The sequence below is a fragment of the Mustela nivalis genome (genome assembly GCF_964662115.1).
Source record: "Mustela nivalis genome assembly, chromosome: 8".
Classification (NCBI taxonomy): domain Eukaryota; kingdom Metazoa; phylum Chordata; class Mammalia; order Carnivora; family Mustelidae; genus Mustela; species Mustela nivalis.
Window position 1 is genome coordinate 54010633 of NC_139027.1, and position 27141 is coordinate 54037773.

At 36.4% G+C, this 27141-nt stretch overlaps 1 protein-coding gene across 1 annotated transcript in view; it reads right to left on the bottom strand.

The window, feature by feature from the left end:
* Positions 1-1055: 1055 nt before the first annotated feature.
* Positions 1056-27141, bottom strand: part of APLF (aprataxin and PNKP like factor) — a 78112-nt gene continuing 52026 nt past the window's right edge. The window contains exons 7-10 of the mRNA XM_082744117.1: positions 26513-26868; positions 25735-25860; positions 11015-11061; positions 1056-1573 (exon numbers count right to left, since the gene is read on the bottom strand). Of these exons, the coding sequence (XP_082600243.1) occupies positions 1368-1573; positions 11015-11061; positions 25735-25860; positions 26513-26868 (735 nt within the window). The 3' untranslated portion in view covers positions 1056-1367. The remainder of the gene's footprint in view (positions 1574-11014; positions 11062-25734; positions 25861-26512; positions 26869-27141) is intronic.

The following is a 27141-nucleotide window of genomic DNA, read 5'->3' on the forward strand; positions in this document are numbered from 1 at the left end:
TTTGACTATTATATCAATTTTATTTTTATTTATTTATTTAAGTAAGCTCCCTGCCCAGCAGGGAGCCCAACACAAAGCTCGAACTCACAACCCTGAGAACAAGATCTGAGCTGAGATCAAGAGTCAGATGCTTAACTGACTGAGGCACCCAGGTACCCCTACTTTTTGACTATTATAAATAATGCCTCTATGGACATTGTGTACAAGTTTTTGTGTGAACACATTTTCAATTATTTGGGGATATACCTGTGAGTGGATTTAAAAATGCTTTAAGGATTAAGTCAGTGCAGGGATGAAAATAAGTTCAAAGATTTTTTTCATTGGCCTGTCAAGCCCCCAAGAAAAAAGGGACATTAGAAGGGACAAATCAGTTCCCAAATATAAGAGAGAAAGTCAGAATAGTAGGTAATAATAGTCTAAAGAAATACTTATCTTGTCTCGGACAGTTTAAGTTAATTTTAACATTACATAATTAACTTCAAAAGACATTAAAAAACAATAAGAAAACAAATATAAATCTGCCTTGCTCTTTTAAGATATAAATTTCTAGGTTCTCTTAGAATAGAAAATATAACTGTTAGGATATTTTAATGTAAAGACAGAACATGGAGAGTTAAAATAACCATGCAAGACTTTAGTCTGAAAAGTCTGAAAAAATAGTCTGAGTCTATACACTGTCAAGTCATTTGGATTTTTCTACTTTTAAATTCGGACATAGAGTAAATTACAGATGTGGAGCACAAAATAACATTCCCTGCAGGGTGAACATTTCTATAGTCTAGCTGAATATATTTTCAGTATCCATTTGATACTCATTTCCCCAAGTTTCAAAGAACAAAAGTAGTAAATGAAATTGTAAAGTTCATATCCAGGGTACTAGAAAAAATCATAGCCATTATATGATGGCTGTCACTTTCTAAAGCCTGGTTCTGCTTAAAGAATGACTTCAATAATAAAAGAGGCATGCTCTCCTACCCATGATGTCATCAGCCTGGTTCTGCTTGCCTAGTGTTCAAGAAAGATAGAATCTTTGGAAAAAAGAAACAAGGCCAAAGTTTTGTGCAACCTATGGCTTTTACTTTTTATTCCCAACACAAAGTACATGAAAAGTATCAATTATTTCTCTTTAACTCTCTGTCTGCTTCCTATTTCCAGATGCTTTAAATAGGAGAGAAAAAGCAAGACAACAAAACAAATTCCATCTACTGCATCAAGGGCTGGCATGTCAATGTTTCATCTGCAGAGAGTCAATAGCAAAGTCACAACTATCAAAAGAAGAAAAACCAATTATCATATAAGTGCCTCGTTAGTACCCGAATTTTTTCCATAAAGAATAAATGTGAGCCATATATTACTGCAGAAAAAAGTTACTTTCTCCTTTTCATAAACTTTTTTGCTTCCTTCAAAAGCTCTTCCACATCCTCCTTCTCTTGGTCTTCCTGTCCTGGTTCCCAGTCAGAATCTTCATCTGTCGGCTCATATTCTTCTTCCTCATCATCGAGAAAGCTGTCATTGAGGTCATACTCATTGGGTTGCCCAACATTATCACTGTCTTCATCTGCTACGCTTCTCACTGGGAAAAAAAAAAAAAATTGGCACACAACATATTAACCACCACTCAAACCTGGGAGCAGAGATAGCCAGCTGTAAAGTGTCTTTCTCTAATGAGAAGAATTACTTTTACTTAAGACAGCACTAAGCACCACAAGTTTCTAGAAAGGGGGCTAAAATTACTTTGTTAGAATTCTAACTTTTCCTACCATGAGGCTCCTGAAACTAAAATGTCCTGTGAGAATCACAGTCACAGTTCCTTAATAATACCATAATCATATTCATCCTACCCTACCCTCGGGGTGGTTGAATATACTCTTGCTCCAGTTACTTTTTGTCCCTCCCTGTGATATGATTATATTTAATCAGCCCCAATGACATCACACTTGGTCAAAGGAAAGTGGGTGGAAACAGTTTGTGCCACTTCCCAGGGGAAGCCGTAAGTGCCTTTCTGGGGTTCTACGGCCATCGTTTTCCCTCTGCCACCGTCTCCCTCGTGTCCCAGCTCAGGCTGATCCTTCAGCCTGGATTCCAGGATGAGAACACACATTGGACAAGGCCACAGCTAACACGCAGCCATAACACGAAGGAGAAAAACACCTACTTATTGTCACGAGGCACTGAAATCTGGGGACGGTCTGTGATCACAGGACAGCTAGCACAATCTGATTAACACACCACGTTTGTGATCAAATGAGAAAACATGAGTCTCTACACTTCAGCAAGTGTGGTTTAATAGATCTTAGCTTGTTTCAGGGACTGTGACTACTGAAGATATCAGGATTGCTATGAGAACAGCCATTAGAATTTACAGATTTCTAAATAATATCATAGAATTTATAGATTTTTAAGTAATATTATAAAACTAGAATTATAACACTACAATTCTCTTCCTAATTCCACTTCTTCCCTAAGCCCACTCTGTTTTATTTTCTTTCCATGACAAGCAACAAGCACGTTTTCAAATGAGCAGCAAGAAACTCCAGGATGATGGGGAACATTTAAGAAACAAGTAGGAAGATTCTATCTGGAAATCTCTGAATGGCAGGGGACAATACCTGTGACCAACACCACACGTATGGTTTAAAAAAAAAATCACTGTTTGTACTTCTGTATATGCTCTACTTAACTTCTTAAAATGTTCATATGCAACAGACAGATGTAACTTCAAAGAAACTTAAGAAATTTGAGGAGGGAGAAATGAGGATGACAAAAAAAAAAAAAGATAATTTATCTGTCCTCTTAACTCTCACAGCCCATTTACATTCTTCTTGATATCTCCATTCATTTCCAGAGAGGATCTGAGACAGATTATAATGAGGTCATTAAAAAAATACAAATAAAAGTAGACATTAAGAACATAAAAACCCGAATGTTTCATTTTTAACATACTTATTATAAATTGAGCGTCAGCTTTCTCCCCAGTCTCTTGGTAGCCAAGGCTAAAAAGGCTAAACAATGATTTGCATGATTCTCATTAGCATAAAAGCAACGGAGTGCCTTAAGGGAAATCTATAACTCTATTTATTTGTAAACATTTCTTATCTCCTGTAAGCATCCTGAGGTTATGTTTTATGTCTAGCTAATCTCAGCTTCCCATAAAACTTTCGTGATGGGAAACACTGAAAACACATCTCAAGGGCAGTCTGCAGATGGCAAAGGAGGGAAGAGGAAGGACTGTCCACAGCTTTGTTCTTGGCCATTCTGCTTTGGAAGTTCTCTCTTATAAGTATGTGACATCTCAGTAAACCCGTCTCCTTTCAGATTCAGAAATTACCCTAGCAGATTCACAAGAAAAACACATATAATGCTGAAACAACTTCAGGTTCTCCTCCTGCTTTATTTGGCTATTCCTTCTCAAGCACTGGCGGGCTCTTGCTCGTCTTCCCAACCTCTAAATTTTGGGAGTGTTTGAGTTTCTGGCTGGGACCTCTAGTCTCTAACACACTCCAGTCTTATATCCTATATTCCGAAATGTATATTCCAAGCCTTGACTACCACCTGAATTCCACTCTCCTTTGTCTCACCGTCTATGGATTCTCTCTACTTGCATAAGGAACAGGCATCTTGAAACATCATATTCCCTGAACACAGCTCTTGAGGTGCTTCACCCAAATCTAGTCATTTTCTTATCAGTCTTGAGTCTGTGACTTCTCCAACCTTCCAAGAAACCTTGGAGTCACCCTTGAATATCCTCCACTGAAAACCCAATACCCAATATGTCAAGAGAATCCTATTGACTCTGCCATCAAAAAACTGTCTGCCCCTTCTCACTCTATCTACTCCATTGTCTGGTTCTCCACACCATCATCTTCTTTTCTCAGTCAATTCCAATGTTCACCTAACTGGTTTCTTGCTTCAACTCTTATCTATTCTCTACAGAGAAGCTAGATAGCTTCTAATAGCTTCCTACCTCACTCTGAATTTAATCTGAAGTTCTGACTTGCAGGTGCTGGCCTCTAAGAGCCTACACAACTAGATTTTCTGAACTCATCCGCCACTCCTTCCTTACTCTTTGTTTCAATTCTACCCTTTTTCTACCACACCTTGAACAGGACGAGCAGGATCATCTCCAGTGCCTTTGAAGTCACCATTTCCCTTGCCTGGCAAAGTCTGCCCTTAGATGATCACCTGTCTTGCTCTCTCCTTCAAGCCTCTGCTCTCATGTCAAACTATCAGAATCCTTTCACCATCCTATCTGAGATGGCACCTGTCCCTCCCCCCCAACACACCCTTGCCATTCTGTTCTCTTACATACTTTTTCTTCTCAGCAGTTTCACTATATGACATCACATAGTTGTTTACATGCACAATGTCCACCTTTGTAAAATTCTACAAGGGCAAGGCTTTGTCTCTACTCTATCCTCAGCTCCTACAACAACGCCTCTTACACAGAAGACACTTAATATAAATATTTGTTAAATATATGACTGGATGAACAAACGAACAATTTGCAAATCAACTGCTGAATACCTTTAGTTTTACAGAAACCCTTCTTATTATAACCTACACTTTTAATCACTAGCCTGTCAATATAATGAGTTACATTAAAGACTATTATCTAAATCCTGCTAATTGTAGGGGCTTTAAGCTTCAATGAACCTTGGAAATCTTCAGCAGTTTACTGGGAAGGCTCATTTCTCGAGCAATAAGGTCATGTTATTTATTTTCTCAAAAAATTATTTATATCTATCCAATCTTCATTGATATAAATATCACACCATATGATTCTTTTATTTTTTATTTATATTTTTAAGATTTTGTTTATTTGACACAGCTTGCGGGACAGAGAGCACAAGGAGAGGGAGCCGCAGGCAGAGGCAAAGGAAGAAGCACGCTCCCTGCTGAGCAAGGAGCTGATGTGGGGCTCGATCCCAGGACTCTGGAATCATGACCTGAGCCAAAGGCAGACACTTTACTGACGGAGCCACCCAGGTGGCTCTTTTAAATAGAAGGTTCAGAATCTAAAAAAACCCATCCATAATAGAACTCCATGCAGCTGATAGCAAATTTCATCCACTCTACTTCACATGAACAGGTATTCTGTGCTTTAAGTAAAAGCTCCTGAAGAGCCAACTCATGACAAAGGCGAAGTCAGCTCTCTGTCCTGTGTTAGCAGGGCCATGCCATGTGGACACTTCCTAACAGGGTAGTAAATGCTGACATGTGATTATCTTTCTGGAATCAATTACAATGGATCCTCTTTAGCAAATTCAGTTAGTGGCCTTAAGTATTCTACAATGTAAATGCCATCTAGATGGGAGTTTACCTTTTTTTTTTTTTTTTTTGCTGAAGGTGTTTTTAGAAAAATAACAGTTTCTGCCTTTCAGTGTAACTGGGCTACGCAGACAGTGAGACTTGACTTTCTTGGAAAATGCTTTGAATAAGCATACTTGGTGACATGAATTATTACATGATTTCCTGAATCACTGGAATAAACTCAGGAAGCAGGGCTCTGAACTAAATATGGCTAACACCTAATGTAGGAATAAAATGCCTGTCCTTAGCACACAATTAAGCTTTTATGCAAAAGGAATATGAAGAGCATTTGAAAGCAAGGAGAAAAAAAATCAACCCAAAACCCATGCATGTATTTTCCAACTGGGCACACTGAAACATACGGTATGGTAGCTGGGTATCTGGATTTGAAGTGATAAAACTAGAAAAGTTCACATAAACCTTGCTAGTAGCACTTTTTTGCTAGATAAAAACTTCAAAGAAAGCTCATACAAGGAAGTTGGCTGGTAAAAGAACCAGGCAACACTCGAGGAATCCCATCACAGACCATCCCAAGCCAAGACTTCAGTATTGTACAGATACTGTAAATTGGTGAAAGGCTTATTAAAGTGCAAAAATAATAAAAGAAGACATAGCAGGAGTTGTTTAATTTTTTAACTCAATAACAAAACATAATTTTATAGTTTTTTTGTAGATTTCCACAGAATTAATAATATAATTGCATTTAAAAAAAATAAGTGCCTACACATAACATTTTCCTATATAATAGCTAGCTGATTTGAAATATGATTTTTTTTTTTTAGAGGGAGAGAGAGTATGTGGGGGTGGGGAGAGGGATGGAGGGAGAGAGAGAGAATCTTAAGCAGGCTTAATGCCCAGCACGGAGCCAAGGAGAAGCCTGAAATCATGATCTGAGCCGAAATCAAGAGTCTGGTGCTTAACCAACTATGCCATCCAGGTGCCCCTGAAATATAATTCCTGAGTGTGTCTAAGAAATCAGAACTGCACTTGTTTCTTCTGAATCAAGGTAAGCTCAGATGAAACAATTTTTTTTCTCTCTATCTTCACCTAGAAGTTTCTTGCTATTTTTATGTGATTGTCCATCCCCCTCATCCAACAAAAAGTCTCTAAATAGCAGCAGTGGCTTAAGAGAGAAGATAGACTGGGGAGTAGAAACCCAAAGATCTATGTCATAACAAGCCCATAAACAATGCACAAGTCACTTAACTTAATGGCTTAATGGAATTTATGTTTTTTATCTATGAGTCAAAGGATGTTGATTAAATTACTTCAAAAATCTTTTCTGACTCCCAAGTTATAATTTTAAGTCCAAAGTAGGAATCATCATTTTCTCTACAAATCAGTGTAGTCATATGAAACACAGGGATGACAGCCTGACTGCATGAAGCAGCACAGGAGAAACAGGCGGGCACTTATTTTGAAGAACTGATGCGTAACGCTACATTTCTATGATGGAAAAGAACCACCTTTAGAAAAGTAACAGACTCTTTTAACATCTTTAAAGCAACAACGGATTAACTATTTGATATTAGGCTGTGGTAATTTCTTAATTTCTGCTCATGTAGAAGGATGTGTCACATCAGAATGACAATTTCTAAATTTGTGTCTAAACTTTTCTTTACAGTTAAAATTTCACTGTCAGTTCTTACCCTAAGAACATCAGTCTGAAGAGCTAGTGAAGAGTACACTGTGTCAAATGCATATTGGAAGAAATGCTGGATTTACAGAGAGAAAAAAATCGTTCCAAATTGCTGATTTTTCCAAATAGATTTCTGGTGTTGGGATCTAAGACTGTCATCTTAGATGACATCTAAGAGATGCCTCATAACAGATTTATAGCTTAACATCAATAATTCTTCAGATTTTATTGTCCTTTCTTTACCAGTAAATCTGAGGACTAATTAGGATATTAATTCTCATTAAGTAAAAACAAATTTTAGCTCAATAGTCTAAAGGTGAAAATCTACTACATACTACAAGAAAACACTTTTTCAAATACTTCATTTTACTACTAAAGACTCATCTTTCTCATGTACCAAGCTACTGGTTGGGTATTCATATTTTAGCCTTGGAAAAGCAGCTTGTATATTCCGGTCTACTTTATTATACATGAAGTTTATTCCTCTTTTTAAATTCCACTGCACTAGCCTTTTTTGTAACCCCAAATCTCTCTGCTTTCCCTACACTAAGCATCAGTTTATAGAATCTCATTTAAGTTCCATTAACTTCCATAATAGCTTTCTAGAACTTTTGGGTTCTACTTCTGGAAGGAAAGTATATATAAACAAATGTGTGCATACCATTGCAGAACCAGAGATAAATTAAAATAGCTATCAGTAGAACATTTTAAATTTTCAGCCATGGGTGGTACCAATAGCCTAGAATAATGCATATCACATAATAACAAAAGCCAGAATGACTCCAATAATCAAATAATAAAATGCTGATAATTTTTTTAATGTGTCAACAAGATAAGGTAGCTAAGAAAGTATAAAATAAAATTTTCCTGGCACTGATTGCTCTTGCATTCAGTATTTTGTGCCAAAACCAGAGTACTCTAAGAAGAAGTGTGGAAAGTTAGTGAAATTTTAAATCAATTAGATGTATAAGAAGCTTAATAGATGACTGCAGTCAAACCTACAAAAAAAAAAAAACACCTACAAAATTGTTACATGTGTGGAAGAACTCTGTAGACAGAAATGTTTTAGGAGTGCTACAATCAGAAGTTAAATATTAAGAGTTTAATGCAGTTATTTTAACATTGGTACCATCTTAAATTTTATTGTTTCATTGCGTAGTTATGATACATACCCCACCTCAAATTCAACATGTTTAAATTAAAGCAACAGCTACCTGTCTCTTCCTCCTGATCTCTATGATATGTAAATGTCATCCCTAGGCTCCTTATAAATTGTATTATAATTCCGAGTCATCATTATTTCCTTTATGTCACCCCAGGCTCCAAACCAATTAGTTTGCAAATCTGATATTTCTTTCAAAATCTCACTTGAATCTAATTCTATCTTTCCATTCTCAGGGTGGCCAACCAAGCTCTGGCCCTTTATTCAACTGCTTAACATCCAGAAATCTTCCCCTACTCTAACTCTGACTGTTCATTGTCACCAACTTGATTTGGATAAAATACTGCCTCCCCATTCCAAGCCAATGCCCCTGTATCTTCAGTATAGTTTTCAAGGGCTTCTGTAATCTGGCCTCAATACAACCTTTTAGTATCATCCACAGTTAACTACAGACACTCTCCATGTTAGTTAAACTGATTCACTTGCTAACCCCACACACCACTTACCATCTTCCTCCTTGGTGTCTTTCACTGATCTATTCCTCACTTTGTCTGGGATATCCTCTATCTACTGACCACAAAGCTAAGAAACACAGGTGATTCAAATCTAAGCACCTTAAAGACCAACTTAGCCTAGATTCCACATCAAGGTCTACCGTGATAAGACCCAGCAGAAAGTGCTTCTTCCCTTTCCTCAGAGATTTTAGACTGTCTTTGCCACAAGAATATATACAGCCAGAGCTAGTTCTCATGGATCTCTGTTAACTCTGCTTGTTTGGAAGACATAATAAATGAATCAATAAGTATATAATGAATCTATATAAATGAGATTAAGATCTTGGGTGATGTTAAACTTTAAGGATTCAGGAGATGAGAAAAACTAGGATGTTAGAATTCACTGTTAGATAACTCTAAATTAAGAAATATAATGAGACCCCAATATTTAAGATTAGAAATACTCCAGACACCTTAATTTATAAGTCTTAGAGTAGGAAGAGTGTTTCAACAATTTGGCCTTGAAAGTAGATTAAAAATATAAAATTAAATTTTGGAATGCCTGGGTGGCTAAGGAGGTTAAGCATCTGCTATGGGCTTAGGTCATGATCCTGGGGTCCTGGGATCGAGGCCCACATTGGGCTCCCTGCTCAGTGAGGGGTCTGCTTCTCCCACTCTCTCTGCCTCTCCTCTCCAGCTTGTGTTCTCTCTCTGTCTCTATCTCTCTCGCCGACAAAATCTTTTTTTAAAAAAATTAAATGTTGCTTAAAAATACCTACATTTATAAAAACTGGCTTTCCAATGAGATAAAAAGCCTTTCTAAAAGAAAGTTAGTTGCTATAAAAATGTTCTTCCTTCAGAAGATTCCCTAATGATAATTCAAGAGGCTTTTCAAAGAAAGCTCAGATTAAACTATTGTACCTGATGTGCATTGATAGTTTTTAGGAAATTGGTTCTTATTTTTATAAAGATACAGATGTGTCAAATGCATTTTCATGAGACAGTGTTAAATCTTGCTAATAAAATATGCTTTAATCAACAAACATTACATGACTGCTGGTAATAAAGTTTATTTAACCCCCAGAAATGCTACATCATTGGATACAGCCCCAGTAAAAAAATGTATAACACGTGACGTGTAACCTCTATAACCTATGAGCTCTGATAAAATGAGCTGTGTCTGAAGTACTAAAGTACGAAAATGTGTTTCAGTGAGAAATTTCAAATGGAATTCTTTAATGGTGAAATTCTTTACTTCTGTCACTTGGTTACAAAGGGGCTGTGTTTATGTACACACATGTGCATGTGCTAATAGCCTGCAGAATATGCATTTTCTTCTCTCATTCTGTGGGTAGAAATATTGTGTGCCAAAATGGCCTCTGCATTATATGAACGATACGAAGAAGCCAGAATTTGTTAAAGTTAAAAAGTATTCAAGTCTGGAACAGGGGAAAGGGAAGGTAGGACAGATGCCTGCACCTAAGACTGAAGGACATTTGATGGATGCTTCCCTGGTATCTGTACTCCCTGCCTCTCTTTCCTCCAAAACTTTAGTTTCTATCAGGGATCCCTGTGGTTGAAGAAAGTGACCTATCCTAATTCCAGGGGTAGTTCAAACTCATTAGTCGTCCTAGTGATTCATTCAAGAGTAACAATATGATCTAAATCAATAAAAAAAAAAAAAGTAAATTTCATGATTCTTTCTAGGAATAGTGAGAACTGAAGTTGTTCACTCTCTCTCTTGAGATGTAAACATGGGTGCTGAATAAGGATGCATCTAGTCCCTTTGTGGTGGGGAGGAGCCGGTCTTAGGATGATAATGACCCCTTTAAAGACAGAATGATGAAAGGAAATTGGGTCATCGGTGACATTACTGACATTACTAATGAGCCAAAGCAGTAAATGTCTAAATCCATCCACACTTATTCTATTTTTTCACTTAAATAAGTCAGTAAGTTCTCATTATCACTGAGGATAGTTTGAGATTTTGTTTTCAGATACTAGCCAACAAAAGAATTCTAAAAGATACAATGATAAATATATATTGTTGTGTAACGATTATAGAAAACATCTGGTATACAAAAAATTTACCACTTTAAAAAAATTTTATTTATTTATTTGAGAGAGAGAGAGAGCACATGAGAAGGAGAGGCAGACTCTCGGCTGAGCAGGGAGCCAGATGTGGGACCCGAAGCCAGGACTCCAGGATCATAACCTGAGCTAAAAGCAGTTACCTGAGCCACCCAAGCACCCCTACCACTTTTTTTAAATCTAAGAAAAACCATTAAAATCAGCAAATCCATAGAAGCAGACATTAAACAAAAATTCACATAACTAGAAATTGTATCTAGGTTTAACAAGAGAATCATCTGAAGATTTCATCTTGTTACCTGAGGTAAAATTACTTACCTGGAACTGCACTATGTCTGTATTCTATCTTGTGCTGGGGATTCTTCCTAAAAAAGGAGAAAACAAAAATAAGATCTAGATTTCCAATCACTAAAAATTAGTAGGAATATTTAATTAAAGTAGAACAAAAACAACAACAACAAAATAAACCAGAACACTCACTAACCTACAAATAAAATTAGGCCCCAATAAGCTTCTTACTGAAAAGCATTTGCTTTTTTCGTTGTTAATTATAGTCACTAAGCTGTACAAAACCATTTTTTTTTTCTTTAAGGATTTATTTATTTGAGAGAGAGAGCACAAGCTGGGGGAGAGGCAGAGGCAGTAGAAGAAGCAGAGTCTCCCCCTGGCAGGGAGCTCGACATGGGGCTTGATCCCAGGACCCCTGGATAATGACCTGAGCCGAAGGTAGATGCTTAACTGACTGCGCCACCCAGGTACCCCCAAAGCATTTGCTTTTTAATTACAACATTAAGTGCTTATTACATGGCAGGCATATTTCTAGATGCAAAGATATCCTGGTGAACCAGACAAAAGTTTTTCCCTCATGACTAACTGGAGAAAAATAGTATGAGATGAAGAATAAGATGTCATATTCCCAAAATGTAACATATTCTATTTCTAAAATGTCAATGCCATATATCACATACATAAAAATACAATGTATAATCGTGTATAAAACATAGAAAATGAAATATCAAATATGTGTGTATATGTGTTTGTAATCTCTAAAAGCATACTTTTATGGTCTTCTTGAATCCAAAGACAAAAGCATCTAAGTCATGTCTCTAAAGATCCCCAATTGTTATGAGAAAACAGAAAAGGCAATTTGCATTGAGAAATGTATATAACATACTCCAAAGTCAAACAGAAACTACTGTTTGGGTATCTATTTTTTATTATATGTACCTATGATCTTTCTATTATTTTATTAGTTAAATGAATGTTGGGATACGCTATATATATAAAAGACATTCTCCAGATAATACAAAACTGTCCAGGCAGCAAAAATCCAAACAGATCATGACCCACTTGATGGGTACCTCTCTTAGGGGATTCACACAGGAGAGCTGGGGTACAGTGACAATAGGCATGTGCTAAGGTACACAGCTCATACAAAGCTGTTGTGAGGATTCATGGAGAATACAGAGAAAGTCCTTAGTCTAAGGGCATGATAGGTTGTAAGTAATGAATGTTAGCCCTTGACACATCCACCATTGGTTCAATAAATAGTCATGGGGCACTAATTACATGTCAGACTCTGTCAGGTGTTAGGGATGTTTTTTACTGCTAGTATCTCTTCTTTCTTGGAATCACTTTTCATCTGTGAGCATTAACACACTACAAGATTGCAACCACACAGTTAATTAGGGTCATAACTCAACAGTTTTGAAAAGTGGAAAAAAGATTCTAGAAAAGATTGTGTATTTGGGATAATTAACCGAAATCTGACCTTTTAATGGAAAAGACTCTTTGAAGTTGAGAGAAAGAAACTGGACAGCTTCAACGTGGCCAAGAGAGCTGCACATGAACAAAGCTGCAGGGATGATCTGTGTGGGAAGACTGAACACACCAGCACAGCTCACTGACTTGTTGAATGCAGTCTATGAAAATGCAATTAATGCTGGATGTCAGAGGAGGAGGAGCAGAAACATAAGGGAGAGGGACATAAATATCAATAACCTAGAACAAGATTGTTGGTCATTTGGGAGTATTTTTGGTAACCTTTTACAAAATCTTTTTGTGTGAGTGTGATAAAATTAAATACACTGGAAGCTTTTTGTTTTGAAAAAAAAAAAAAAAAAAGGCAAACCTACTGAAAAGTAGCAAGATTAATACACTGAAATTTCGTATACCTCTGTTGAGATTCTTCAAGTGTTAATAATTCTATATAGATGTCCAATTGTTATTATTATTACTATTTATAGTCTTCTGATATTTGAAACTGTTTTTTTCCATTTTAATACATATATTTTTCAGGTCCCAAGCAGTCTCAACTTTTCCCACTTTGCTCTTAATAATTAAGAAGAAATTTATTGAACAGTTAAATATAGTCTTAACTGTTTGCTACTACAGCCTCTTTCAAAAGGTGCTTTTAGAAAGTCTCAAGTAAGTGAATGTCTGTCTTTAGAAATAAGTATAGAAATAGTACAGAGGACCTGAACAGAATTTTTCCAAAGAAGACCTATAAATAGCCACCAGACACATGAAAAGATGCTCACCATCACTAATCAAGGAACTGCAAATCAAATCCACAATGAGATGTCACCTTACACCTGTCAGAATGGCTAAAATCAAGAACACAACAAATAACAAGTGTTGGTGAAGATTTGAAGAAAAAGGAACTCATGTGCACTACTGGTAGAAATGTGAATTGGTGTAGCTACTGCAGAAAACAGCACAGAGGTTCCTCAAAAATTAAAAACAGAAATACCATATGATATTTACCCAAAGAAAGAAACACTATTTTGAAAGAATATATGCACCCCAATGTTTACTGTAGCATTATTTATAATTGCCAAGATATGGAAGGAACCCAAGGGTCTATCGATAGAAAAACTGATAAGGAAGATGTGTGGTGTGTGTGCGCGTGCGTGTGTGTGTGTGTGTGTAATATCATAGACCCATTAAAAAAGGATGAGATCATGCCGTTTGCAACAACATGGATAGCCCTAGAGGATATTATGCTAAATGAAATAAGTCAGATTGAGAAAGACAAATACCATATGATTTCACTCATACGTGGAATCCGAAAAAACCCAAGTGAATAAACAAACAAACAAAAACAGAATCAGACCTATAAATGCAGAGAACAAACTGATGGTTGCCAGAAGGGCGGAGGAAGGAGGATGGGGAAAATGGGTGAAGGAGAGTGAGAGAAAGAGGCTTCCAGTTATGGAATGAGTAAGTCAGGGGAATAAAAGGCACAACATAAGGAATATAGTCAATGATATTGTAATAACTTGTATGGTGACAGATGGTAGCTACCCCTGTGGTCAGCAGAGCATAATATATAAACTTGTTGCACTGTGTTGTACACCTGAAACTCATGTAACATGTATGTCAACTACACTCAAATTAAAAAAAAAAAAAAGATACAGAAATGGAACCAAAGAGTTTGAGAGACTCAAGTACAGTTTATGCACCAAATACTAGTTAAAAGACTGCTGATAACAGCTGTCACCACCACAGAGACTGAAAGTGAGAATAACTGTTTTTAAAGGCAAACAGGCTGGGGTCCTGGGTACTGATTCAACCTTCCGGTTGCGGAAGATAGTTCCTGCTTCTCCATTATCTTGAAACAGCCACAGGGGTTTGCAAGGGCAAAACCCTGCCTATATAATATCATCTCACATACTGCCTAAGAAAAGGCAAATCACTTCAGAAAAAAAGATGAGGAAAAAAGTTTTGCATTTGTATATTCCCAAACAGAAGTGCAGAAAAGCTATTTTGAAATTTTGTACCCAGAAAAGGAAGATTTTCAGCTCTATGGACAGATTCTTATCTGCCTTAGAAGGGTGGAATGTTTCTTAGAGGCTCTGATAATAGTTTCCATCCTTTCCTAGAAGAACTTGCTGTTTTCATTACAAGACAAGCATAGCGGCACCTTGGCGGCTCAGTTGGTTAAGTGTCTGCCTTTAGCTCAGGTCATGATCCCAGCGTTCTGGGATCAAGCCCCACATCAGGCTCCCTGATTGCAGAGGAGTCTGTTTCTCCATCTCCCTACTGCTCCCCCTGCTTGTGCTATCTGTCAAATGAATAAATCTTTTAAAAAAAAAAAGATAAGCGGAAGACCATAAAGGAAACCAGAATAAACTAGTTGATTTGATACTTTTCCACATTTAGAGGCCAAACTTCCAATTTCAAACAAAAGGATTATTATCAGTACAGTTTTTGCTTGAAATAAAACAAAAGGATTATTATCAGTACAGTTTTTGCTTGAAAATGAAGAAAAAATATCTTCTGTGACAAGTACAAAAGTTTTCTCTTTAGAACTTTAGGATGTATTTCCAAGTATATTTTCTTTGTTAATTAATTAATTTGTTAATTAATTAATACCACTAATCATATAAGTATAACTCTCAGAATGGACTTTAATAGGAAAATGAGCCAAAAAGAAAAGATAATATATCACATGCCAAAGCACATACTCAAAATAAAAACAAGTTTTAAACATGTCTTGTTCATGTAGCAATTTAAATGTTAAAAAAAAAAATCAGTATTCTGAATGTTAAATTCTTATATTATGCCCTTCTTCAAGGTGCCTTATAATCCCAGTCCCAACCTTTATTTGCAGTTCCAAGCCTTCATTTCTACTCCAGGAGAGTATTTTTGATTCTTTGCCATCAGTAGGTACTTGCTCACAGCGTTTTTGCCAAGAACGTTCTTCCTACTATACACTGCCCAAGTTCAAATCATACCTCCTTTAGGAAGGGAATTCTGATAATCACTAGGACACAGCTCTAGAACACATGGCCCATATCTACCATTGGGTGCTCACTACATAATTTTTTTAAAAAGATCTTAATTTATTTATTTGACAGAGAGAGACACAGTGAAAGAGGGAACAGAAATAGGGGTATTGGGAGAGGTAGAAGCAGGCTTCCCTTTGAGCAGAGAACCTGATGCGGGGCTCGATCCCAGGATCCTGGGATCATGACCTGAGCCAAAGGCAGATGCTTAACAAATGAGCCACCCAGGTGCCCCTCACTAGGTAACTTCTTACAGTGTCATCTAAATTTTCAACACAAGTGTGTGTGTGTGTGTGTGTGTGTGTGTTCTCTATCATCTATCAAATGAGCCACTAGAAGCCACGGAGTTTTTCTTGCACCTTTTAATATTTTTTATAGCACCTTTCACAAAGCGGTATTTATCTGTAGTTTTAACAAATTTACCTACCAAGAATATAGATTTTTTTTAAGGTAAAATTTTTTTTAATTAAGCTTTTACATGTTTCCAAATTCGTGAAATATTTTATATTTTCCTATTTAATAGGAAAATAAGAAACTTGTTTTTGCTAACTTTACTATTGTTTCTTAAAATAAGTGTTGAAAGGAACTTGACAGAATACTATCAATATTGTATTGTCAATACATACTGAGGTTTAAAATTTTCACTAGTTGGAGCACAAAAAGCAGTTTATAGTAATTTTGAGACTGGTAATAAGTGTTTTTGAGTTGATGTTAACACTTAACATTTTTATAGTAATCCTAATCCACGAATCCTAATGTTTTCAGAACCCTATCCTTTGAAAGGTGTTTTTTTTTTTTTACTGGAAATTTGCCAGAGAATGCCTATTCTCATTAGGTCGGAAAGAACGTCAATGTGCTGAAACTGCTTTATATTCACACTTACAAAGTTAATAATCCAAGTACTCACTGAATCTTTTTATGCAAACCTAAGACTAAAACATGTTAGAATTTCCTGCCATTAACAATTCATATTACTTCCCCAGGAAACAATGAAAATGTAACAATCATATAAAGCAGACTCCACTGCAATCAGGTTCCTGAGATACTGACTGGTCAGCATCACCAGACACTTAGCTCTAGTCAATCAATCATGCATGGAACACAGGAACACACAGTCCTTCACAAATGCTTAAGAGATAGATGGCCACCGTGTTCTGGATCTGTCCTCATTTGGCTGGTTGAACTTTGGACCACTGGCATTGCTATGGAAGGGGTTCAGGTTTCAGGATCAGAAGGGCTGATTATGAATTCAAACTAGACCTTTTACTGATTGTGTGATTCATGAAAGTCCTATAAACTAAGTTACCATTTACTCATCTGTAAAGCAGGGATAATACTGCCTAGCTCACATAGGGTTGTTCCCAGGGTTAAATGAAGTAATAGGTATAAACACTTATAGGCTAATTAAGTATATTCCACGTGTCAGCTATTTTTATAGAAACAGAAATTAATTTTACTTTAAGACAGCCAACAATGTGTGAAAATTCTATGTGCCAGTAAAAGTAACTGCCAATTAAAAAGTGCATATGGAATGAAAAAATTCAAAAAATTCAAAAGTCTATTAAATAACAAAATATGGGGGGAAAAGTATTGCCAATTAATACTAAATGGCTGAATTTTGTTTTTAATAATACATATTATTATGATAGGATATTTTCCTCATCATACTTCATATATTCATGGAATATTTTCTTTCTTTTTTTTTTTTTTTTAAAGATTTTCCTATTTGTTAGAGAGAGAGAGCATGTAAAAGAGAAAGCACAAGTGCAAGCTGGGGGAGAGGCAGGCAGAGGGAGAAGCAGACTCCCAGCTGAGCAGGGAGCCTGATGTGGGCCTTGATCCCAAGATGTCGGGATCATGACCCCAGCCCATGGCAAATGCTTAATTGACTGAGCCACCCAGGCATCCCTACAGAAAATTTTCTAACACTCAGCTGTGCATATTTCATTTTCAAAAATCAGTCATTTTATAACAAGGCAGAATGTCTTTTTCATATAACTCTGGGTTAAGGCTAAGTGGCAGTTTTGTGCAGCTCTGTGAGGGCACATGAGTATTTGAGATAACTTTCAAAGATAATGCCAAATTCCATCCAGGACTTTTTCCTAATGAATGGAAATACTCAGAGTTCATTCACAAAAGATTTACATCCATCATTTTTGCAAATGGCATTTTCTGTAACTTAGCAGACCTCAAAATCCTTTCTGAGTTTTTTTTTAATTACTCTTAATTATTAATGGCAATATTTGATTTTAAACATAAAACTATACACCCATAACCATACCAGGGTTCCAGGAGCTGTTATATTTTAAAATATACATTTTCCAAAAAAAATCTGATTTTAATGATATTGGTATTGGAATAAATACATATCTGAAGGAAGAACACTCCAGGAAAAGGAAATGGAAAATGTCTGTAAATTCACTAAGTCCCTGAGGTAGGAAACAAGCTAGAGTATTTGGAAAAACACACAGATTTGTAAAGCTCAAAGAGAATGAATGAGAAAGAAAACAGTACAACATGGAGTCAGAGAAGAACTTGCAAGCTACAGTAAAGAGCTTTGTCGGAAAATACTGGGAGATTTTGATTAAGAAAACATGATACAACTTAATTTTAGAGAATTATTCTGGGTGCTTATGGAAAATGAACCACTGGAGGGCAAGAGGAGAAACAAGGGTAACAGTTAAGAAGCAGTTAAGAAGTTAGTCAAGTTATGACTAACATGATAAGAGGTGGGGAAGAGAGAAGTGCTCAGTGCCTAATATATTTTCAAGGATGAAATGGCAAGAACTGCTGATGGACTGAAAGAGGGACGTGAAGAAAAGAGAAAAATCAAGGCTGTTTCCAGGTTTGGAGCCTAAACACTGTTGAAAACGGTGAAGTCATTTACACAGGTGGAGAGCACTTAGGAAAGAGTTGTTTTCATGATAATAATCCAGAGTTCTGTTTCAGATGTATTAAGTTTGAACTACCTATTTTACAACCAAGTGTATGAGTCTGGAGCCATTTAATTGAATCAGATGCTCTCAGGAGTAAGAACAAATAGAGAAGGACCTCATTCAGGGAACCGAGCCCTGTGGCTTGGTGCTAATTACAGGTGGGGAAAAAGAAGAGGAGGCAGGAGAGAAGGCTAAGGAAGAATTGGCCAGGAATATGACCGGTCTGGCTTTATGGAAATGAATAAATCACTCTCTGCTCTGGGCATTGCCATTACTGAGTATAGGACCCCGGAACACAAATGATCCAACCTCTGCATTTCCCATGTTTTCATGAGGAATTGAAGCCCAGGAAAATCAAATGACAAGCAAAGTCATGCTACAGAGTTGGTACAACTATCTAGAACCCAGGGCTACTGACATTGTTTCTCCACCATAAAGCCCTACCTTAAGATTAACTAGGCAATGATAACAAGAACAGACTCATACTTTTTATTTTTGTTTAATTCCAAAGATTTTGTAACTTAATACCAAAACTTAAACCCACAATTTAAAATGAGCCTGAAGTACATCCGCTCCTATAAATAGTGACTACTGGCTTGCTGGATGCTCAGTATTTGCTCAGTAAGTGATCATACTATATTTTTGTTTTCATTCCAAAATAATTTATCTTGCATTTTTGAAAGTCGATATCTATTTTAAAATCTAAAGCAAAAAACATGAATCCTATGTTATCAAATATCTAAGTCTCAAAATTTAGAGGAAAAAGAAGAGTTAGTTAATATAGTCTTAATTAGATAATAAAAGAGTAAGCCAGCATAAGATAATGGAAAGTAGCCACTCTGTTAAATGAACATCATTACATTTACTATCCATGCCAAAAGAACTCTGAAAATTCTTATATACATGCAATTAACACTAAACATAACAAAAAAATAAAATTTCTCATTATGAAAACAGATGCATATTCAAATAAAGAAATAAGAAAAACAAAACCACAAAACACATTCCAGTACATTTTTTCAAGGCTACATAGATATAGTTGATGTTGTCACTACTATTTCTAAATGTAGTTCAAAAAAAATTATAGCCAAGTCTGAAGTAAAACTGCATAACTGAGTCTTTGTATGTAGTCTAAGATACTTTCTTCAACGATGATATTCTTACATGTGATTAAAGAACTGCAAGCATGGCAGGCAATGATAGGTCACTTCCTCTATATGCGGATCCTATAAAAATGGATTAAAATTCTAACAACTTTGATTATTTGTAACCATAAATAAAATGACTAGGACACTTGGGTGGCTCAGTCAGTTAAGCGGCTACCTTAGGCTCTGGTCATGACCCCTCATCCTGGGACTGAGCCCCACATCAGGCTCCTTGCTCAGCGGGGAGCCTGCTTCACCCTCTACCTGCCACTTCCCCTGCTTCTGCTCTCTCACTTTCTTGTTCTCTCTCTCTGATAAATAAATGAATGAATGAATGAATAAATAAATAAATAAATAAAATCTTAAAAAAAAAAAAAGACTGTTGGCCTCACATGATTGATTCTGGGAATCTTAACTACCAGGCAACTAGTTTCCTATTAAAACCTACTTATTGGGGCACCTGGGTGGCTCAGTGGGTTAAGCTGCTGCCTTCAGCTCCGGTCATGATCTCAGGGTCCTGGGATCAAGCCCCGCATCAGGCTCTTTGCTCAGCAGGGAGCCTGCTTCCCTCCTCTCTGCCTGCCTCTCTGCCTACTTGTGATCTCTGTCAAATAAATAAATAAATTAAAAAAAAAAAAAAACCACTTATTTTGCCTCAAATAAAATAATACGGATTTATGTTAAACACACATTCCTAATTTTTATGAAGCAGCTCCCAAAAATCAGTATCCTCTGGTCTGAAGTGTACATCTGCACATATGATCAATTAAGATAACACTGCAATACGTTGGAATACTTTTCAAAAATAAAAGAGGAGAGGCGCCTGGATGGCTCAATCGACTGTGCAACTGACTCTCAGTTTTGGCTCAGGTTATGATCTCACGGTCCTGAGACTGAGCCCCATGTCAGGCTCCAACCTGGATGTGGAGCCTGTCTGAGATTCTCTCTCTCCTTCTCCTTCTACTTCCATCCTGCTCATGAGCACATGCATGTGCACTCGCTCTCTAAATAAAAAATACGAATAAATAAATAAGGAAATAGCAAAAAAATTTAGATCATAGCTATAAACTTGGATCAACAAATAACAAAAGAAAATGAATTTTCTTACTATCGAATACACTTTTTAAAAAACAAGTTATGCTTGTCGCAAAACACTGTGTTCCTTCAATTATACAGATCATGCTGCAGATTCCTGACAGTGAGAGCACTTACAGTTGATAACTATTACACTTCCTTACGCCATCCCTCTTAGAAGGTATTGCAATTATAAAAAAATAAAAAATAGGTCATTGGCTTCCAAAAAACATCAAGGCACCAACATTTTCATTTGCATAATACATACCTGCCTTAAGTGTTTAAATCTGAGGCAACGTTATGAGTTTGACTTCACATTTTTACACTAAACTGGTTGCAGATGGATTCCATTCATTTTAGCATATATATAATCTAAAGTTAGTGCCTAATTTAACAAACAAGAACAGGAGTAATACACTGCATAAAATCCTATTACACACCAGAGGAAGTGAATGAGTCAGAGGCAAACATAGCAATCACTGGGTTATATCAGACATTAAGTATCTAATATTCTATTTCCGACAAGTATTAAGCTCATCAAATGCTTTAAACTGAGCACCTCTTCTGACAGACTATAGAGCAGAGCACAAAAAGAATAAATCAGATTTACTAATGGGCAAAGTACTTAAAATGACAACATAAACTAGTTCTTTCATATTACCATTTTTTCAGGCTGATTTAATTTTGTGAGGTTTAAAGAAGTATAATGTCAGAAAATTTTAGTAATACTTGTAGTCTAGAAAAGAATAAAATTTAATAATTAAACATCTTTTTAAAACATCAACCTCTTATATGGGCTTTAGGAATCTTTGTTTTTACTATAGTATGCATTTAATATGTGATTCATATCTGTTTTTCTGTTTTACTCATGGGAATGAATGGCTGATAATTAAATATTATCCATATATGTGTACTTTGGTGTTTTCATATTTGCTCTATCATGATAAAAACTTTGACCATAGACAGCAATACTTGGAAATACACTATCACAAAAATGTAGGTAGCTGACATAGTATATAAAACTAAGATTATTTAGTGTATTGTACACAGCTGCGATCACTATATATTTCAAAAAGAGAAACTGAGTTGCACACATTCAAGGGATTAGAAGGTAAAACCAGAAAACAAAAAACAAAAAACCAACTCAGTGTTTCACTTGAGAGACTGTTTTCACTTGAGAATAATAATACTTATCCTGCTTTGTGAAGGCAAATTTTCAAAGATAAAAAGCAAACAAAAATGTTTCAGCAATAAACTTCATCTTCCTTCCAAATGTGTCAACAACCATCATGGAAAACAGGCTTATCACAGCTCTACTTTCAGAATACATATATTTTTTACTTTTGTAAATATAGTAATTTCTGGCTGATTTTTGTGGGTTATTTTATGATTTCTGAGACTTTAGTATTTTTCTTCTGTGGCTATAGGAAAAATCTACCATGCATTTACATAAAACCTTGTTTTTAAACAAACCAGATTAGAACATTTTATCATTCTGATACAGTAGGCTTATATGTGTAATATATAAACACTGTAGCAATAAAAAATCAAGTCCCAAGATTGAGTTGCTCCTGCCTGGGGCCATGTTAGCAAACCAACACTTAAATAACTTTCATGTCCCTACAAATGCTCTCTTTGACCAAAAACATAATATATCCAGTCTGCCGATCCCCAAATGCCATACCAACTCTGGGTTGTATACTTATTTCCTTGTTTTTTCTCACCTCTAATAAGGTTGAATCTGTGGCCCCAACTAATCAGATATTTTGTATTTTTCTCTTCCTTGTTCTTTATTCTTTATCCTCTAAAAGTTTCCCACTTTCCAACCTATTCTGCATCCTGGGATGGAGCCCAATGTAGGCTCCCAGCTCAGAGGAGTCTGCTTCTGCCCCTCTCACTGCTTGCCTAGTGTGTACATTCATGTTGCTCTCTCCCCCTCTCTCAAATAAATAAAATCTTAAAAAAAAAAAAGATATATTCTTGCAAATCAAGATTGTTAAAGAGTAAATTGCTAGAACTAAAGGAATGTTATATTATGATCAATGACATATCTACTAGAGCATGTTTTTTGCCTAAATAATAATAATGATGATGTGTCAAGAAAGGGTATATAAATGTATGTCATGCTTCCATAACTAGGGTTTCTTCTACCGTCTTGATGATCTGAAAAATTCACAATTTCTTCAAAGTAACTTATCTAGAGTTGCTTTTTTTTTTTTAACTCCAAAATATTACTTTGCCAACTGAATAAAAAAAAACACTCTAATACTTTAGAAAGTCATGAACAGGGGTGCCTAGGTGGCTCAGTAAGTTAAGCATCTGCCTTTGGCTCTGGTCATGATCTCCAAGTCCTGGGATCAAGCCCCCCCATTGGGCTCCCTACTCAGTGGGGAGTCTGATTCTCCCTCTCTCTCTGCCCCTCCTCTGTGCTTGTGCTCTCTCTCTCAAACAGATAAAATGTTAAAAAAATAAAGAAAGGAAGGAAGCCAACCAGCCAGCCAGTCATAAGTAACAATGGTGGAGTCCGGCCCTGCCACAGAGAAATGCTGGAATGGAGCAAAGAAGAGACTTGGTTTTCATCTCATTGGCTTTAGAGTCTTTGGCAACTCATTAACCTTTCTTATTCCCATTCCTTTATTCCTTTAGTAGTCAGAGTAAGCAATCATATCTATCATTCTCCAAGAGTCTCTCTGAACTATAATTAAAATTAACAAGGGAAAAAACCCTTCAGATTTTATCTCCAAGTTGAACCAACACACCAAGCAGCTAAAGAGATGAAAAAAAAAATACACTCGATGTATATATACATATATTTAGATCTAGATCTGAAAGTTTCTATTAGCATATGCAGGTCACTGGATTTGGAGTAATTTCTCTTGCCTACTCACAGTTCTGACCTCTCGTAAAGAGACTGATGACATGGAGGCAGCAATTTTTGACATTATTTTGACAGTATTTCACATTTGATGATTCTTAGGAAGGTTTTATATTTCACATTCATTCCTCTCAACAATAGGCACATTTGGATTTTGCTGCTAGGAAGGGCACAGGACATCATGGCAGGTTAATATCTTAACCACCAGGGAAAAAACCCTGATAAACTGTCAAAATTATTTTTATGACAGAACTGTGGAAGCAATGAGAATTTTGGGTTATCTAAAATTCCACAGAGAAAAAGCCCTTCCTAGGTTAGCTGACAATCACTGGTATTTTCTTCCCAAGAGGTCTTTGCCTGTTCTTGGTGTGGACTGAAGATTTGAGTCACCTGGAGGAACTCTAGTTGAAGAAAGAGAAACTTGTAGAGCTTTTCATGGGCTCATGGGGTTGTCAGGACAATTTGAAAACTAAAAGAACCCCAAACACGAGGCTGATTCTTCCTAAGAAATACCTGTTGAGTTCCTGGGAAGTATAAGAGGTTTAACGTTTGTGCCAGGAACTTCACATTGGTAGAATGAAATCTCTAATTCATGTTGTTATTTCAGAGATGAAGCCCCACTAGGGAGAAAGGATCTGCAACAAACATATAACTAGTCTCCTCTCAAGAAATGTGCCAGATTTTAGGATGCATGGGTAGTAGCCTAATTGGCTAAACTCAGAATGCCCGAAGGGAAGTTTCAGAGCTAAGAAGACAGAGACCTGCTTTTCTGTTAAATGTCTAGACAAGCCATGCCAAAGGAACACAGACAAACCAAAGACATATTGAGTTTTATTAAAATAACAACGTAGGTATTACTTATAATCCAAATCTCTGACTGGACAGAGATGACTAGCCCTATCTGCCAAACAGAGTGGGGGGGATGCTCACTAATGGAAAATAACATGCATAAAATGCAGTATCAGAAATTATGAACTCTGTAAACAGGTTTATCAGCAGCCTAGACACATGAGAAGAGAGAATTACTAAACTCTAAGACAAGCAACAGCAAATATCCAATCTGAGGCACAGAGGTAAAAAAAAAAGAAAAGTAATGGAAAGAATGAAACAATATATATGGGACATAGGGGACACAGTCAAAAGACTTAACATGGTTAACTGGAGTAGAAGAATGAGGGAAGACATAGAAAGAGGCAGAACAATATCTGAGAGATGAGATAATAGCTAAGCAATGTCTTCAAACTAACAAAGACAAACAACATGCAAAAAAGCTCAGTGAACCCCAGACAAGATAGATGTTAAAAAAAAAAAAAAATCATACCTAAACACAGGTTAAACAGTTGAAAGTAAAAGCAATGAAGGGCATCTGGCTGGTTCACCTGGTAAAACATGAGACTCTTAATCTTGGATCATGAGTTTGAGCCCCACATTAAGGGTAGAGTTTACTTAAAAAAAAAGGTCATGATCAAAATCTTAAAAATGGCCAGAGGAAAAGATGGTTAATTTCAAGACAATAAGACAAACAAGTAACTTTTAACAGAAACTACAGATGCATGAGTCAATGGAACATCTTTAAAGTGACGGACAAAAAAACCAAAGGTGCCAAGCTAAAATTCTACACCCAGTGAAAAGATGAAAAGAGCCATCAATCAATTGATCAATTAGGACATATTCAGATACACAAAAGCTGAAAGAATCCTTTTCCCGTAAGATTTTCACTAAAGAAATACTAAAAGAACTTCCTAAGCCTAAGAAAATGATTTCAGATAAATTCTTCGGTGCATGATACAGACATGCTATGAAAGGAAAGAGAAGAAGGTGCTTTTCTTTTAGGATCAAATTTCATGTGTTGGGAAGAATGGCAGAGTGGCAGAAGTTGACGAAAGCAGAGATAACATCCTGAATTGATTTATGTCACACTAAGGAGCCTGGATCGAGTGTATGTATGATGGGGTAACATTGACAGTTTTTCAATGATCTGATCTGCATTTTAGGAAGTTAGAAATGAGGAACAATTTCAGACATTTACAAGGCTAATAACTTGAACAATTTATAATTACCTAAAAGAAATATTATAGTCCCACCTATTAACAAAATGAAAACCTACTATTTATGGAAGTGTAAAGGCTTGAAGTGAGAAGTTGCCGGCCATTTCTTCTGAATATACCACAGAGACTAAGGAGAAAAGGAGCACAACCTAACATTTTGGTGTACATACCTGTAACAAGATGCTCCATAGGGACATTCAGGCCGGTCATCAGCCTCATCTTGATACATGACTTGGACACCTCCATAATCACTATCACCAGGGTGACTGAAGTGTTGAAAGTGAACAGGATTCTTCCTATGAGGGTAGCAAATATACTGTCAGAAAAAAACCATTAATAGGATACATGAGAGTTCTAGATATATTACAAAAAATAATTAATAGGATATAGCAGGAAACCAACTAATGCATATCTAATTATTCCAGACATTGAACCAATGTGCTACATTGTTAAAAATAAAGCTCATGACATCTGGTTGGCACAGAACTCTCATGGTAGCAAAATAAAAGCATCATGATGATTCAAAAGCACAATTAGAAAAATATAAAGGGAAAACACAAGTATAGTAAGACACCTTAAACACAACTTAACAATTCTTTTGAGAGTTATATTATATACGACAACTATTTATGAGGACATCTTTCTAATATCTAAATAAGACATTAAATAAGTAGGTATGGGTGGTTCAGTTCTCAAGTCTGGATTTCCTAGTTCATGTCCTTGCATTAATCAGCGTGTCTACATATGAAACAATTCCTCCACTGTATCTTGAAAGCTTCTAGCAAGATTTACAGCACTGAATCCTGAGAAAGTGTAAACAAGCAGAAACATGATAAAGCTCCTTACCCTTAGCTCAGTGTGTTTTACTAGGCTTTTAATACACATATACTACATAGCCACCTGCTATGGAAATAATGGAATTCCGGGCTACCTGTAATTTCATTTTACCTGTAGCAGTTTGCCCCATACATGCAGGACGTCCTCTTGATCTTGTTTTCTTCAGAACCTTGTGCAACTGAGTCAGTTGCCTTTGCATGCAAAGTTTCAGGATTGGAGAGTTCAGAGCTGGACTCAGAAGGAGATCCTTGAGACTCCTCTTGGTAGGACTTGTCCTGAGCACTCAAGTGACTCTCAGAAGAGCTCATCACCTCACCTTCTTTACTTTGTGTTTCTTTCACAATACTTTTATGTTCAGGAACCTTACCAAGTTCCTCTATTGGGATTTCATTTCTCTGTGTACTAGCCTTCATATCATTCACCTCTGTATTACTTAACGTGATTGCAGAACATGACCTTGGCATTGCCTACAAAGATAAATCAGAAAAAAGATATTAGAAATAAATGAAAGATGTTTTAAAAGAAATATGTAAGCTTAAGCAAAAAGGCATGAAACTGTAAGATTCATTCAACATGTATAACTTTTAAACTTTTAAGATTCACAATGAAACAAGATGGGATTGGGAGGGAGACAAATCATAAGTGACTCTTAATCTCACAAAACAAACTAAGGGTTGCTGGGGAGAGGGGTGTTGGGAGAAGGGGAGTGGGGTTATGAACATTGGGGAGGGTATGTGCTA